Below are 15,439 nucleotides of genomic sequence, written 5' to 3' on the forward strand. Positions count from 1 at the left end.
AGCTGAAGCGCAACAAGTGGAGGAGTCCATTTTGGCATTGTAAAAAAAGGCAATAATTGCAACCTTGGGTGGCGATGGTCATGCAATTGCTCTGCGCTTTACTTCCCGCTAATTACGTACTATTATTTTACTATTTCCAGGCTTCATTGATAACGGACTGTTGATAAATGCCCTCATAATTGAATGACAGTATGTTGCTGTGACAATCGGACAAATTGTTCGCAACGATAAGTGTAGTTAACGATTGTAATTGCAAAACAAAGGGCCGCTTGTGAATTGAATAGTGCAAGGCTAGGCACAAAAACCTCGGGAATGTCTATACTGACACTCTCCTTATCATTCATCATTCTCTTTGCGCAATACTACTTTAAAAAATGTACTATCTTATAAAAAATTCAATAATATATGTTAAAATGAAAATTGTACAAAATAAATGAAGAAACTAAAAAAACAAAAACAGTTGAGATATCCGTATAAATATAATTTTACATAGCGTAAATTTGTTACACGTGTATAAAGTGAGTACTTAAACCAGCCTATGACAGGTTGTAAGCCCTTTAAATGCACAGACTTTTATATTCCTCTTCATTTATGTTGAGATATAATATAAATATAACTTGATTTAGCATTAACATACGCAATACTTAACATTTCTCATGGTAGACAGAATGCTTTGTGACAGTACTGCCATTCACCATTTTCAATGTTTTCGATTGTACTGTCGTTTCATTGATTTTTAATTTTTTTCCTTGCTTCACTAGCATTATAAAATTTAACATATAAGTAATGTGAGTTTTTTTTTTAAAGTTTGCAGGTAGAATAGTAAGGATAGGGAAGGAAAATGTGTAAATAGATCTTTCTTGAATTTATTTTGCAATTGGCGGGAATCGAACCCACAATGCCAGATTCAAAGTCGAGCGTCTACCCTACTACTCCACGCCTGTCTACTTTCTCTTTTGTTTCTTTTCTGTTTAACCAGACTGAGCCACTGCAACGTGTGGCCGGGTACAGCTCATCGTTAATAAAAATAAATAAAACGTATTTGTAGTAATTTTGTTGAGTTTATTTCAAAGTTGGTTGCAGCATTTGTGCGTCGGTTAACTTTGTATTTCTGGAATACGGTTCGACTTGAGAATTCAAAACAATGTTTGGTTCACAATTTAAACAGAAACATCTGTTTGTAATCAGTGCTGGGAGATAGTATCTTGCGTGGGGTCGGTTTTTCAAACGCTTTCATGTAATTCAAGTTATGAAATGTTTTAAACAACGATTGCGCGTGTGACAAATGCGCGTATAGGCAAATCCTCACATCCAGGTGTCGTTGGATATTTTGTCTAGTGTAACAAAATGTATTTTATTTATAGATTTGGCGTTTAATTTGTAGAACTCCATTTTAATTTATGTATTAAATGTCAAATCAAATGTGTAATCAAACACTGATTTTTAGAGTAAAATTGAACAGTTGATTTTTAGTTATTTTATTAAAAAAAAAAACACTAAAATAATTTTGAAAATGCCAAAACAAGGCGAAACAAATTGTCACAAATTTTATTTTTATGTGTTTTTAACCATAAAATACAATTAAGAAGACTCTAAAAATCAGTGTTTGTACCATTTAATTTATAAATTAAGTAACAAAATGTTTTGCTTTTATCATGAATTTTTATTAGTCTAGATTTACAAATAGCTTCAATATTAAATATTTTTTTTATCATTGAAAATCAATAAATTATAAATTAACACTTGTTTCTTACTACTGAGTGTAAAAAAACAATAATACAATAATTTAAGTATGTCTTTCCACAAAGTAAATGCCGAAACAATAAAAAAAATATATAAACTATTATTAATTTCTGCTTTAAGCCAGCAGTTCTTATTGATGCTGCCGAATTGCGAATACTGGGAATTTTGGTCATGATGACTCGTATTTTCCAGGACTTAGTTGAAAAGAACAGATAAAGCAATGACCACAATGTTATGTGTTATAACGGTAGACGCAATATACTAAGTGCAAATTTGCAAATTTATGTAATGGCATTTCAACATAGATGAAGAAGAATACGGAAGTTTGGGTATGAACAGGGCTTTTGACCTCGCGTAGGCCAGTTAAGTGATCACTTTACAAACGTGTAACATTCACCGTTCTACTCATCACTGGATTTTCCCTACTTAGAAATTATTTTACTACTTATGAAGAAAATATGAAAGTCTGGGTATTTAGAGGGCTTATGACCTGCCTCGCGTAGGCTAGTTAAGTGATTATTTTACATACGTGTAACGGTGGAGACTGACCGCAGCATTTTGTCGTAATATAATGTCGTAACATCGCTCGAGGCGAGGATCAGCGAGCATCTGAAACTATGGATGGATCGCTCGGCTCGCTGTACTGACTGCCTGAATGCTCGTATCGTAACGTGTTACGTTACGACGAAGTGCTCCGTCAGTCTCCACCTTAACATTCTCCATTCTACCCATGATTGACACATGACCACACTACCCAAAATTTTGGAACTCCTACCATATATCATAAATTTCGTGACGATCTATGTGAGTTCACTGAAGCCATCTTTGGTCAGTTTGGGAAAGCTTTTAATTAGCTCTGATCCTAATGGGATTACATTACATACTGGGAAATGCCTGAATTTTTTATTTATTTTTTTTATGCAGCTTATAATTTGAACAGATTATTTTATTCACAACATTTTTGTGTGTGTCCAAATCCTTGCTCACAATTCTGGGTTTCTCCACTCGAGAGTTATTTTCACATTTTGATGTCATAATTTAAAAATAACTTTTAACTTTATAAACCCCGATTTGGACACACTAAAAAATGTTGAAAATTTTTTATAATTTTCATTCTATTTAATCGATTCGGACGATCTAAAATGTGGATAATAGAAGTTATGCTGTATTTGAAGTGACGGAACTTGAAATCGGTTTATAATTTCTCTTACCATACCACTTTTTCTTGGAATTTTGCAAATTTGTGGATATGGGCGATAACGAGTTATTTGTCCTTGCAATATTGGCCACGATGCCGTTATTACAAATTAATAAAACACGCCTCACACTCGTTATCAGCGACCGTTACCAGCCGCCGAGTGCTTCCTGCCACTATCTTCTCGTTGTATCTCGTTTATTATTCACTAAATGCTGTGCAGTCATTGACATTTCTGCCATACTAACCGCTCAAATGGTAGACTAATTGATGCCCGATGATCACAGAGCCAATCCGTGGTTAACTTTTTCATAAAACTACAAAAAACTAACTGACCATCATGCCTCTTCCCTACAGGGCACAGGCTCCCATACTTTTTTAGTCTGGCGTAATTAATTTTACTGTTCTCCACTCATTTGATTTACATGCCCAAACCATCTTACTAACTTCTTGAATATTTTTCGCAGATACTTTGTGGCACATTTTATAAACTTTATAAAATAAAACAACTTTGTTTTTAATCACTTTTTATTGGTACACTTTTTTCAACCGGTTTCGACAAGAACCTTGTCATCATCAGGATTTATGTACTAATTCTAAACCTAACTATTTATTGAGTATTTCAATGTTTTAGAATGAGTACACAAACCCTGATGATGACAAGGTTCTTGTCGAAACCGGTTGGAAAAAGTGTACCATTAAAAAGTGGTTAAAAACAATGTTGTTTTATTTTATAAAGCATCTTACTAACACTTATCTCAGCCTTGCATTCATTCCTTGTATCGCCATTGAAACATCTACACCATATATGGTTTTGCCGCACTGAGAGATTGCATTCTGACTGCATTCAGTATATTTCTATCCTTCTTTTGCCAACTCCATGCTTCACTTCTATTAGTCTTGGAACCATTATTCCATTAAGAGAAATATATGTGTTTTATTATTTTCACAAATATTTCAATTTCATACTATTTCTGTGAGCCTAAGCGGCTTATTATTAGAAATAGGTATCAAATTGTTCGGTATCAAGGGGGTTCGAACCGAGAAACTCTGACTTAAAGAGTCCACGACACTAACCACGGGACCACAGCCCCACACGATGGAAGATGTCATTAGGTGGGGAAGGCAACAAAGGGGACAATGGTATGCGCATGTGAGGAGGATGGAACAATGCAGACTCCCCCACATTGCACTGCACAACCAACCCCAAGGCAGACCACCAAAGAGATGGATTGACAGCTGGTAATCGACATCGCAGGAGGCTAATCCCTCTTAAAAACAGGCCACAAGGCCTACCCACCAAGCAGAAAAAAAGAAAAGAAAACTGCCATATGATATATAAAAAAGATTTTAAAATTTTTAGGGTGATTTGTAGGGTGGCTGATAAAACTTCATTTTAAAATGCTTTCTATAAGTCCTATTCCCAAATGACACAAAAGTGTCACTGCAATTTTTATTTGAGTACTTGAACCCTTTCCGGTCCCCCAAAATTAAAAAAAAAATCTAGGTAGACAGTTAAATTCCAATTGGAGAAAATCTTTTGTTCTCTGCTCCACATACTGTTGTAATAGATACGAGTGACAAAAATGTAAGATTGGAATTCAAATAAATAATACTAATGATGAAAAAAATGAGGAATAACATCCGACAAGGGACCTAAGAGGAAAAAATCTATGTCGAATGAGATTCGACATTGGACCAGTAAGGGTTCAATGATACAATGGACACTAAGCGGGTATAATATTCAATATGGAGTATTCTCCGTACCAAATTATCTCCCCAATGAGTTTCCGAGTACTGGATTAATGACCCGGGTGAATAAGCTATAACAATTTAACAGTGAGTCACTCTGGTGGTCTGACCAAATTGTTTCAAATGTGTAAACAACAGATTAAAAACAACCATCCAATCGTTAACTGCAGGGCTTTGAGTCACGTGTGCACTGACCTTTTTCTAACCAACCATCATGTCGCTTCTCCGCAGCGGTAGGCAGAGAGAATAGAACGCCACACCAATCTGTGTTTGTAAACAAATTTTGTGTCTCCCACATTCATGCATCTCCTCATACATACCCGCCGATTGTTTCCACTCCTGACCTGACCACGTCAAGTATTTGAAATATTTGATCATGCCAAGTTTTCCTTGGTTTTTCTCTACTTCTATTTTCAAATACATTCGCCTCATAAATTTGTTTTACAGTTCTTTCTTCCAAACCACCTTAATTATACTTTATTTTATACTTATACAAGTGCTTAATTTTTATATTTAAATCATCGTGTTATTCCTCTAAATTAATGCCAGATCAGTAAATAAGTACTAACTGTCACGCCGCTTCCCCGCAAGGGTAGGCGGAGAGAATAGAACGCCACAGTCATTGCAATCAATCTTTGCCTCATCCACATTCATGCAACACACATACTCTATTCATACTCCTGACCTGACCACACCCAAGTATTTGAAATACTTTATTGTGCCATATTTTCCTTGGTCTTACTCTGCTTCTATTTCCAACTTCATTCGCCTCATAAATTTGTTTTACTGTTATATCTTCACTTGTTCATTCCACATAACCAAACCACCTCAAAACACCTTTTAAAATTTTTATCGATAATGCTTATCTCACTTGCATTATTTCCTTACATCACCTTTCGAACATCTGTTCTCCACATCTGTTGAACAAGTTTTCCTTTGCTTCTATTACCAACCACATTCGCCTTAAATTTGTTTCACCTTTTTTTCTGCCATACTACTCCAATACTATCTCCAATGCACTAAAATATATTTTTTAAGTAATGTTTTACTTATTAAATACCACTATTTCTTATAATCTACTGTGACACGTGTTTTGATGCATTCCGCATCATTTTCAAACACCGTATGTGAAGCTAATTCTTTATTTTAGAGTTGGGTCCTTGGGACGTTGAATTAAAAATGGATAGATTTCACCACAAAGTGACTGCCGAATCAATCAATGAAACTAAAATATCTTGTTTAGAATATTACATACCTTGGATTGGCGTGGCGTTCTTTTCTCTCTGCCTACCCCTGCAGTGAATCAGCGTGATGGTTAGTTAGTTAGTTATGCTATTTTTATGCTGAAATTTATTTGTTGAGCAATGGCAGGTATCTCTGTTGATTGAATTACGGAGTTCGATATGCCGATGAGTGAATTTGTCAGGTCACAAAACGTAGAAAGATCACGACCTCCCTAATTGGTTCCACCTTGTGAATTGATCTGATTAACTAAATGGTGGATGGTACCAGTTTTCAGAGACTGCTGTATAATTTAATTTATTAAATTATGGCGCCTTACAACGAATGTTGCTTAGACAAAGAAGAAGGTTTCTCTTTTTAAATAGAATTTAATTGCCACTAATAAAAAAGACTCAATAATGTGGGGTAATATTGACACAAGGACCTACTTAGGTAGTAATAAAAATTTTTAAAAAATAAACTCAATAGCCATAAATGCGATATTTTATGGTCTGGCAACATTCATTGTTGTTTTTAAATATTTTTTGAACTATCGTCATTTTCATTCCATTTTTCAAATAAAAATGATAAATTGATCCAAAAAATATGATGGATTTTTTTATATATTATATACTAGCTGTACCCGACCTCATGTTGCTGTGGCTCAGTTTGGTTTTATGAAAAAGAAATAAAAAAAGAAAGCACACATTTGTAATATGTTGAAAATATCCAAAATCTTTTAAACAAGGTTGCATTTGAAATCATTTTTAAGTGACAGCAGCTCTCAAGAAGCACGCTGTCTGCCATAAGCAATGTTATGTGTGTTACTATGACATTCAATGGCGCTTATCAAAACATATATAATAATAATAATAATAGGATGATGATGATATTGACAAAATAAATAGATTAAAACGTTGTCAATCGGTCTCAGGACGTCGAGTGGGCTTGAGTCTGGAGCGGGGAAAAGAAGAGCCGACAAATTGTAGCGCCTTCCTCTCGATCCCCATGGGCTGGAGAGTGGCCAATTTCCAGAATTGTCTAGAATTTCTTCATACCTTTTTAGTATTTGGTTTTTTTGTTTTTTTTTTATTTTAAATTCTTTTGCATACAAACAGGACATAAATTCAAATACAAACAAATATAAATACAAAAAAAGATCTCACAAAGGCATGGCCGGTGTGTGTGGGTATACAATATAATATAGGTCATAGTAAAGAGTATAAGGGTATAGGTATTATAAGTAGAACTAGAATAATACTGTTAATATAAAATACAAAAAATACTTGACTATCAGGAAACAATTATTTTTTTTAATAAAATTAAAAACATAAAAAAGATGAAAACGTAAAAAGTAAAAAGTTAGCAAGCATGTTCATTCAAACCCTTATCCGCACCCCAATGGTGCATAGGGCACTGCATCATATAAACGCAGTGTTATCTCGATTGTTAACACATGAAGGAAAGGTGATCAGCCCTCCGCTTCCGGTACCAGTCCAAGGTAATATTGAATAAATATAAGAGTGAAAAAATCACTTATATTTATTTTACCCCCCCCAGGGAATCAAACCCGGGACCTCCAGTACGGTAGCCGAGCGTGCTGACCATTACGCTACGGAGGCGGACAATAGCAAGCATGTACTATATGTTTATTCATACGTGTTTTGTGATTGTTCCAGAATATGCGGAATTCCTGCACTGCAAGGGGAAGAAGTTTGTGGACTTCAATGAGGTGCGGCAGGAGATCGAGGGCGAGACGGACCGCATCACCGGCAGCAACAAGGGCATCTCCAATGTCCCCATCAACTTGAGGGTTTACTCTCCCAACGGTGAGCTTCCACACACACACACCCAGACACACATTGGTCCTGTTTTTTTTTTTAAAGCGGACATCTTTCAAAATAATAAGAATTTTTTTTAAAAGAAAAATTTAGTTCTATTTTTGTTACATAAAAAACAAGCATTACGTGGTTAAATGACGAATTTATTCGGTTGGCAGTATTGAACTTGACGCTGATCGACTTGCCGGGGCTGACCAAGGTGCCCATCGGGGACCAGCCGGCCGATATCGAGAACCAGATCAAGGGCATGATCTTCCAGTTCATCAAGCGGGACGCCTGCCTCATCCTGGCCGTCACCCCGGCCAACACGGATCTCGCCAACTCCGACGCGCTCAAGCTGGCCAAGGAGGTGGACCCGCAAGGTAAGCACGCGCCTACCCTACTCCCCGGATCAGTTGGTATTTATGGATTTTTCATCATTCACATATAGTAAAACTTAATAATAATAATAATAATAAACCCTTATCCGCACCCCAATGATGCATAGGGCACTGTGTCATATAAACGCAGTGTTATCTTGATCGTTTACACATGAAGGAAAGGCGATCAAACCTCCGCTTTAGGTACCAGTCCATGGTAGTATTGAATAAATATTACGGTGAATAAATCACTTATATTTATTTTACCCCCCTTGGGAATCGAACCCGGGGCCTCCAGAACGGTAGCCGAATGTGCTAACCATTACACTACGGAGGCGGACAAACTTAAACATATTTAATTTTATTTGTACGGGAATTGTACAGCTTTACATTATTTAAAAAAGTATATAATAAAAAATAGTTACATTAACAATAGTAAACATTACATTAGCAAAAATAGTTACATTAATAAAAATAAAGCCAATTAAACAATTCCACATTTATGTTATAATAACTATTAAAAACATTAAGAGACATCGCTCACTCCTTTCAAGAACGTCATAAATCAAAAATTGACAATTTTCAGTTATGCGTGTTTTCGGAATACCCAGAAAATGTACTATATCCCAGCAAAAGAGGCATATTTTAACTTAATATTTACCAGCTACAGGGCACAAAATGTTGTTTTTGCATTTTGAAGAAAAGGTATTGTTTAATAATTTTTTGAAATGGAGAATATGGAGAATAAACCTTAAGGTTTTACCTAAAAAGATCTGTTGCACAGTAAAAAGTTCAATAAGTGGCTTGATATTTATTTTTAATACATTGTGTAATATTTTTAAACTTTAAAAACGTTCTTCTGAAAAATCAAGTTTTTTGATTTATGACGTTCTTGAAAGGAGTGAGCGACATATCGGACAAATTGGGGGAGGGGGTGTCTGTTAAAGCCGAAAGAAAGTCCATTATTTAAAAATATATTTAAAATAAATTAAAAAAACTATTTTTAAAAATAAACAATATAAAACACAAACCAAATTCTATTTATTGTCATTGGACAATCGTCATGAAGTAACACGTTACTGTTTGATATAGACACGCTTGCTTTCGGTAATCCTGCTTTAAAAAAGAAATCATTTTTTTATTGCACAAGTTTCGAGATATAATTTGTGATATTATGGCCGCTAAAAATTGTTGACATACGGCAATACTTAAATTTAAGAATTGATAATATTAACAGGACGTTCTAATTTTTTTTACAATTGACTGGATTTTTTATCTGTTATATCTTTTATTTGTCCCCCTCCGTAGTGTAATGGTCAGCACGCTCGGCTACCGTTCTGGAGGTCCCGGGTTCGATTCCCAGGGGGGTCAAATAAATATAAGTGATTTTTCACCGTAATATTTATTCAATATTACCCTGGACTGGTACCTGAAGCGGAGGGCTGATCACCTTTCCTTCGTGTGTAAACGATCAAGATAACATTGTGTTCATATGAAGCAGTGCCCTATGCACCATTGGGGTGCAGATAAGGGTTTTATTATTATATCTGAAGTGCGTTAAATAGAGGTTCCTTATATCTAAGTTTTACTGTTTTTCTTCAATGCATATTTGATAGTTTTAACATATACATAGTTGTTTGACTGTTATTAGTTTAATTTGTGTGATATTTCTTCCGTCTCAGATCTTTAAGTGTTATTTTCGATATAGATTTTTGGCAACAATAACACTGTTTAGTAATGCATTACTCGTACCACCCCAGCCAATAATCCCACAATTTTGAATAGACTCACATAAAGTGTGTTAATTTTTTACTATGCAATGATACTTTTAAACCATTTTTTTCTCAGTACAATCTAATTCAATTCAATTCATTCAATTATTAATATATACATGACAAACTTACATTTAAGGTGTATATATTAATAACACAAATTACGAAGTAAGTAAAAAGACTCTTATTAAATTTGTTCCCGCTTCGGAATACCCCCTCAGACATATGGAACAGATCAATATCCGGCGTGATATTGTTCATCATAGCGGTAGCTCTTCCTACAGACATAACCATCGGCAGGTTGGTCCTATATATAGGAATTGGAAACAACCTATGCCAACACTGTCTTAGGTAACTATCGGGAACATGCAGACCAATACTCCGCATAAAATAAAATGTTTAATGACGTAGATATATTTGGGAAAAGCACTAATTCCATAAAAAAATGACATAAGCAGGAAATTAGGTGAATGATTGATCGTTGCCGTTTGTTCAACAAGCCAACTGTTTATAATCCCTGTTTGTTGGATGATTTATGTTGACATGGAATAGGTACTACACACACACACACACACACACTCACACACACACTCACACACACACTCACACACACACTCACACACACACACACACACACACACACACACACTCACACTCACACCAACCAACATAACTTTCATAAGAATAGCATTATCGAAGGATTTTTTTAACTGGCCATAGTTTTGTTAATTAATGTTGTATAATATATTGTTTTGGCTGTAAAAATCCCAAATAAAATAAAATAAAAAATAAAATAAATAAAATAATTTCAGGATTATCGATCATTGTTATCAGCTAATGTGTTAAAGTTTTAGTGTTAATGTCGCAGATGAGTTGACGAAGAGTATGTTGCAGGACTCCGCACTATCGGTGTCATCACCAAGCTGGATCTCATGGACGAGGGTACGGATGCTCGCGACGTTTTGGAGAATAAGCTCCTCCCTCTGCGCCGAGGATACATCGGCGTGGTGAACCGCTCCCAGAAGGACATCGATGGGCGGAAGGACATCAACGCCGCTATGGCGGCAGAAAGGAAATTCTTCCTCAGGTATTATATTAGTTTTCTTTTGTGTGTGTCATGTCAGGTCCCCCTGACGTCGACTATCACTTGACAGTAATTGTCCTTGTCTCGGGCAGCTCTAAACAGCGTCTCGACAGTTCTGATCCCCGTCCAATCTCATATATTCCGGAGCTAGGAGATCTGTCTTCTGTTCACTATTGATTAGATGCAATAGCTTGTATGTTTAACACTAGTTTGAAAATACCATAACAAGGCGAAATGATTGTCGCAATTTTTGGAAAATCTGTTTTTATTATTTTTTTTAAATACAATTTAGGATACTAACACTGCTCGGGTTAGTCAATAAAAATACATAAATATATTTGGCTCGGGCAAATTAATACCACCAAGTTATAATACGATTTGCCCGAGCAGCACTTAGACTCATCAATGCAACACAAACTCCTTGCCCGAGTCACGTGAGGGGTAAACTGACAACTCATAGTCATACAGGAGAATTGTACGTTTTGTTAGTTGGTCACTTTCTCCTGTATGACTACGAACTGGTTAATAACATTTTTAAGTTTTTTTCTCAGTCTGAGAAATAGATTTTGTAAGGGTTGCCATCTTTGTTGTGCAGCCACCCGGCGTACCGGCACCTGGCGGAGCGGCTGGGCACGCCGTACCTGCAGCGGGTGCTCAACCAGCAGCTCACCAACCACATCCGCGACACGCTGCCCGGCCTGCGCGACAAGCTGCAGAAGCAGCTGCTCATGCTGGAGAAGGACGTCGAGCAGTACAAGTTCTTCAAGCCCAACGACCCCTCCATCAAGACCAAGGCCATGCTGCAGTGAGTATACCCCGTGACTTAACCGCCACTTCTTCTGCGCTCCCGGTACCGAGAAACTCTTAGGCATTCATCAAGAGCCAATAGCTCCATCACTCTAACTAACTAACTAACCATCACGCCGCCTTCCCGCAGGGGTAGGCAGAGAGAATAGAACGCCACACCACTCTGTCTTTGCAAACATTCTTCGCCTCTTCCACGTTCATGCATCTCCTCATACATACCCGCCGATTGTTACGACTTTTAACCTGACCACTTTCAAGTATTTGGCATACCATGTTTTTCTCGGTCTTCCTCTGCTCTTTTTTCCACTTACATTCGCCTCATAAATTTGTTTTACTGTTCTTTCCTCACTCATTCGTTCTACATGTCCAAACCATCTCAACACACCTTTCTTAATTTTATCGATAATGCTTATCTCAGCTTTATATCCATCACTCTGGCTTTGTTTATTGACCTTTTTAGGGGGATATTCCTTGCCAGTCAGTAGGACGACTCTCAATTCTCCACCCATACTAATGTTTTGGTTTTCTTCAAGACAATATAATGAGCCGGGCTATTGGCATCACACTTGTACCGAAAATTTGCCTCACCATTTTTTCCATGATACAATGGCTGTCTTCAGTCAAAGAATTAACCACTTATTGCTCTAGTTTTTAGTTCACAAAAATAGATCTAAAATATTCTTCTTTTTGTATATCCTAGGGATCTGTTTGTGCCTCCGTATGTTGCTCTTGAGATGTTGACTCAACTGTCTTTCCATCGTTTCGGTGGTCTGCCTGGGGTCTGCATCCTTCAGAGTTAAAAATATTGTGTTTTTTTTTATTTTATTCAAAGAGTTAACATAATTTAAAAGTGGTCCAGTTCAAAAAAAAAAAAAACGGAATCATGTCACTCTCACTATTCTATTTACTGGTGGAAGATTATTCCACGCCATCGGTCCCGCAACAGAAAAGACACACTCCCCAAATGCTCACCTTAGCAATACAAGTTGAAAGACACAAGCAGTGCTTAGGTTGGCACGATACGATACATGCGCCGTCCACAAACGCTGTTCGTTCAAAATCATTCACACTCAAAATGGTTAAATTTCCAGAATGATCCAGCAGCTGCAGTCGGACTTTGAGCGCACTATCGAGGGCTCGGGATCCGCCCTCATCAACACCAACGAGCTCAGCGGAGGTGCCAAGATCAACCGACTTTTCCACGAGAGATTCCCCTTTGAGATTGTCAAGATGGAGTTTGACGAGAAGGAGTTGCGGAGGGAGATCGCCTTTGCTATTAGGAATATCCATGGTGTCAGGGTAAGGATAATCTAGACGTTTTTCTGTTTACATTTGATAGGGTAACTTCCATATTCTTCTCCATCTATGTAAAATATCAATTAAACAAGTACAGTAGAGTCCCGAAAACTCCAAAGCCTAATGTAGATATAATGCAAACTTTGCCATGTTCTCTCCGATTCCGCGGCTTCACATGTTAGCCAATGCTTTTAAAAGTATAGATTTATTTAATATATTGTTATCCACCTTGAAGTCTGTACTTTCTGTGGTTAAGTAAGGAAATGTCTCTTCCAGGTGGGCCTGTTCACTCCGGATCTGGCCTTCGAGGCCATAGTGAAGAAGCAGATCAGCCGGCTGAAGGAGCCCTCGCTCAAGTGCGTGGACCTCGTCGTGCAGGAGCTCTCCAACGTGGTCAGGATGTGCACCGACCGGGTAACTCCATCTGATTATCTCCCAAACCTAACCTAACCTCCAAATATCACTCTGGCAAAAGGCTAGAAACTCTTATACACAGTTGATCTTATCAGTTAGTAACAAATATAAATTTAAGGCATTTATATGATGAAAATTATAAATATATCTTCCTTCTTGAATGTTTTCCGCAGATACTTTGTGGTACATTTTATAATATCTTTATAAAATTAAATATAAAATAATATTAATATATATAATCTTTGTTTTCACCACTTTTTTTATATAATACAATTCAACCTACCGGTTTCAACAATACATTGTCATCATCAGGGTTTATTTTAAATCAAAAACATTAAAATAATTTCACCAAAAACTTCCACACCCTCCATAAAAATCCTAAATATGTAAAACCCTTATCTTCACCCATAGAGATCTGCATCATATAAATGCAGTGTCATCTTGATTGTTAACACATGAAGGAACGGTGATTTTGAAACTGATTGAAACTGATGAAAACATCTGTAGTTTTCGAAACTAGTCGTGTGTAATGAAACAAAACTTCTATCCTTTCTTTCTTTATGAGCTCTCTGACCTTCACTGCTTCCCCTTGTTTCCATTTCCTCCGATTGGTTGCTGCTTGCAGCCAGTTTTTACCCCTTATAGCGACAATGTCGTCAGACCATCTCTTTTGGGGTCTTCTGACACCTCTTTTGTTCTCCCAAGGTCTCCATTGTAGAATTCTTGGGGTCCATCTTGTGGGGTCCTGTCTGGCTATATGTCCTGCCCACTGCCATTTGAGTTTTGCCACGCGATCCAAATAATAAATAAAACTTATTAAGAGGTATTATATAAGTGTTATTTAAAAAAAATGATAATCACCCCCTAAATTAGGTACTAAAATGCTCAACAAAATGGCTCTCACACAAAGATGTTCTCAGTGCTGGTGAAATGGTGACAACGACCCGATCTTGTGTTCCAGATGTCGCGGTACCCGCGCCTGCGCGAGGAGACGGAGCGCATCATCACCTCGCACGTGCGGCAGCGGGACCAGATGTGCAAGGAGCAGCTCATCCTGCTCATCGACTGCGAGCTCGCCTACATGAACACCAACCACGAGGACTTCATCGGCTTCGCAAAGTAAGCCACGCCCCCGTCCGCCCCCGCACGTAGAGCACGCATACTTCCAGCCATCTCATACATAATTTCCAGTGGAAAGCCAATACTCAATCAGACAAATAAAAAATTACCTATTTAATGTGTCGGGTTGTGGTCCCGTGGTTAGTGTCGGGGACTCTCGAGTCTACTCTACCACAATTTGATACCTATTTCTAATAATGAGCCGCTTAGGCTCACAGAAATAGTAGGAAATTGAAGTATTTTTGCAAATAATGAAAACGCAAATATTTCTCTTTTAAAAAATAAATAAATAAAATAAACGCGTATACCTGCAACTGTGGTGATATAATTAACCGTTTTAGTGCTGAGATTTTTTTCTTATCTTCTTCTCCGTTTTACTTCTAATTACTGAGGGTTGTGACCCTTGTGGAAGTAATGACTCTTCTCCAGTTATCCCTTGACTGCGCTGCACGTAGCGCTCCAACCACCGAGGTGCCTGCTGCTGGCTTAACTCGATCAGTCCATCGTGTGGGGATATTCCCCTCCCTCTCTTCCTCTTCGGCTACCAATCACTTTATTTTTCTTATACGTATGCTTTAATTGCTGCCAATTTTTTTGCGAAAATTGACCATTTTATTAGGTGGGTACAAAATCAAAAATATTTTTCTCAAATATTTACCCAGCTTATTGTCCTTGTAGACTGCTGTGGTCAGTCCATTTCTATTGCCTGGTTAAATAAATTTCTCAAATATTTACCTATTTTAGTGTTTCTTTCTGCTACTGGTGGAAAACATGTCATACTACTCAAACAAAACAGCATTTTGTAATAAACATTTTTATATATGTTTAAAAATAAA

At 37.1% G+C, this 15,439-nt stretch overlaps 1 protein-coding gene across 6 annotated transcripts in view; it reads left to right on the forward strand.

The window, feature by feature from the left end:
* The window catches only part of shi (dynamin-1 shibire), a 69,455-nt gene that overhangs the window by 12,986 nt on the left and 41,030 nt on the right, over positions 1-15,439 (forward strand). For all 6 annotated transcript variants that reach the window (XR_015838888.1, XM_088274284.1, XM_088274285.1 and 3 more), the window contains exons 3-9: positions 7,591-7,740; positions 7,911-8,114; positions 10,778-10,970; positions 11,563-11,772; positions 12,866-13,073; positions 13,347-13,484; positions 14,446-14,603. Coding sequence is in view for 5 of the 6 variants with exons in the window: in XM_088274284.1 (XP_088130410.1) it covers positions 7,591-7,740; positions 7,911-8,114; positions 10,778-10,970; positions 11,563-11,772; positions 12,866-13,073; positions 13,347-13,484; positions 14,446-14,603 (1,261 nt within the window). In the remaining variant the exon portion in view is untranslated. The remainder of the gene's footprint in view (positions 1-7,590; positions 7,741-7,910; positions 8,115-10,777; positions 10,971-11,562; positions 11,773-12,865; positions 13,074-13,346; positions 13,485-14,445; positions 14,604-15,439) is intronic.

The sequence above is a fragment of the Brachycentrus maculatus genome, unplaced genomic scaffold (genome assembly GCF_059751285.1).
Source record: "Brachycentrus maculatus isolate JH-2025_06_01 unplaced genomic scaffold, ASM5975128v1 h1tg000653l, whole genome shotgun sequence".
Lineage (NCBI taxonomy): Eukaryota > Metazoa > Arthropoda > Insecta > Trichoptera > Brachycentridae > Brachycentrus > Brachycentrus maculatus.